Below are 2,183 nucleotides of genomic sequence, written 5' to 3'. Positions count from 1 at the left end.
GCAATATCAACTCCTTTCAGCTTAAAGAGCTGGCCTTAAGACTTAAGTGATGAGCTTACACCGCCAATACCGAACAGGGCTTTTCTCTTCAAAGGTACAGTAAAAATTCAGCTAACCATGGCATAGAGGCTCCGATATGAAGGAGCTCCCTTCCCAACTACAGAAGATGGATCACCTTGTTTGACGCATAAAAGTCAACAATTCTTTGAATTATCATGACATCCCTTGCACAACTTCACTCAAAAAGTCTGTCTCTGAGGGGAGATGCTGGATAACCTTCATATATGAAGTCTTATTGATTCCACCGGCTTGTGGAATTTCTGGGTGGGAGGTTGGCAGAACATGTCAGCTAAAGGAGGTAATACCTCAGTTATTTTTTCAATTCCTTGATACATTTCCATAGGGCCTTTGATTGCGGGCTAAATTTTGTTATCAAATCAACAAAATCCGGGAAGTAGACCAGAATTGATCCAAGACACTCTTTATCAGGCAGGACAGCAGAAAAGCCTAGATGTTAATGAAATCTTAAGATGCAGGAAAGCATCCTCAAACACACCTTTTAGGTCTGGAATTGGTGAGCAGAATATCAAACACTTCCCATTAGTTTGGTTGCGAACAGGTGGACCACTTAAAGTTAGGGTATTGCTCGCTGTCTGAGAATGCAAAGACTATTCTAGGTGAACGATCTGCATCCTCCTGCTCAGATTTTCCGCTCCCACTGTTCTTTCGCCTGTAATCAAGAGCGCTGTCAGAGGGATTAGGTGGAGCACTGATCACTCGTGGATACATACTGTTACTTGGCAAAGGTGCAGAAGAACAGTAGCACCTCAATTATTACTTATGTCTCTACGGTGGTGCTGCCACTTATTCACCACCCCAAGTGACCTGTCAAAGGAGGGCAAATTTGTCAGTGCACAAGGGGAATTAGTTGCATCTGCAGCACTTTGGAATAGGGACAACAAACCTGTTCGGTTCCTTGTACTGACTTTAGGGTTTGTAGAAGGATAGCTCCTTTGCTTCCTTAAGCAGTTGACATGCTGTGCAATCAATTGCAAGTTAACCACTTGAGCAGTTGAGGTTGCGAGTTGCGATCATGCTTCTGAGACATGGTGCTCCCTCAAGAATGCGCAAACACCTAGTATTAGTATTACTCTGATGGGAGAACACATTAGAGAGATGGGCCTACTGTAAGAGCAAGCGACTTGATACCGATAACGAAGAACAAGAGCTAATGTTCCAAACAATGCTCGCATTGCAAGCATGTATGATAACGTTCAAAATGATGCTCGTATTGTGGTGTCGTTCCAAAGGGTACTTGCATCGTGATGACGTTCATAAGGGCGCTTACTATAGCAAACAAGGGTGGATTTGTTCGAAAATATGATTGCAGTCTCAAACACCTAACGAGGAAACACGCTGGCTTCAAAATTTTTTGTCCTCTTCGTCCTCAGTGAAGGAGTGTCCAACAAATGATCACATATTTACAACTCGTTATAAAGGTTTTAACTGCCGGCCGTTTCCTCCAGCTTCACTGTTATCTCTCCTTTGTAAAAATAATGGTCTGTATCTATAAAAGAACAGGTATATATGTATATATATAAATATATATATATATATATATATATATATATATATATATATATATATATATATATATAATATAATATGGTAGGCTACTAATTTTCAACTAAGAATTATCTTCTTTTCTTTATTTTTCCAGGCCGCATTTTTCGTTGTTGTCATTGGTAATGTGATATCAGCCGTGATATTGCTCATAGAAAACATCGCTTATTTCTTAATATTATAATGAGAGAGAGAGAGAGAGAGAGAGAGAGAGAGAGAGAGAGAGAGAGAGAGAGAGAGAGAGAGAGAGAGAATTTTGAAATATAAAAATTATTAGAAAATGTCTTAATGATTAATTGAAATTATATCTGAATAATAAAGGTACTTTGCATATATTGATCTTTTGTAAATCCTAACAAATCTAACAAGTTATGAAAGAGTCAGCATCATCTGGGGTCAAGAACGCAGGCTTAGGTCAAACAATTACATAAGGGAATTACTAAGAAAGTAAATTGTAATAAAAGGTATAAGGTAAAAGTGTCTTCATTCAGTTCCTGTATCATCAGAATAGATGCTCACTAGAACGTTTGCCGGGCAAGGTCAATCCCCCAATTGTGGTG

The 2,183-nt window shown here is 39.2% G+C and overlaps 1 protein-coding gene across 1 annotated transcript in view; it reads left to right on the top strand.

Annotated features, from left to right (window-relative positions):
• LOC137615661 (glutamate receptor ionotropic, delta-2-like) overlaps positions 1-1,807 on the top strand; it is a 23,500-nt gene extending 21,693 nt beyond the window's left edge. Inside the window, exon 14 of the mRNA XM_068345463.1 lies at positions 1,721-1,807. Coding sequence (XP_068201564.1) covers positions 1,721-1,807 — 87 coding nt within the window. The remainder of the gene's footprint in view (positions 1-1,720) is intronic.
• Positions 1,808-2,183: the final 376 nt, after the last annotated feature.

Source organism: Palaemon carinicauda, chromosome 2 (assembly GCF_036898095.1).
Source record: "Palaemon carinicauda isolate YSFRI2023 chromosome 2, ASM3689809v2, whole genome shotgun sequence".
NCBI classification, from domain to species: domain Eukaryota; kingdom Metazoa; phylum Arthropoda; class Malacostraca; order Decapoda; family Palaemonidae; genus Palaemon; species Palaemon carinicauda.
The sequence above is the reverse complement of the archived record's forward strand: the minus strand, read 5'-3'. Positions and strand labels throughout refer to the sequence as shown.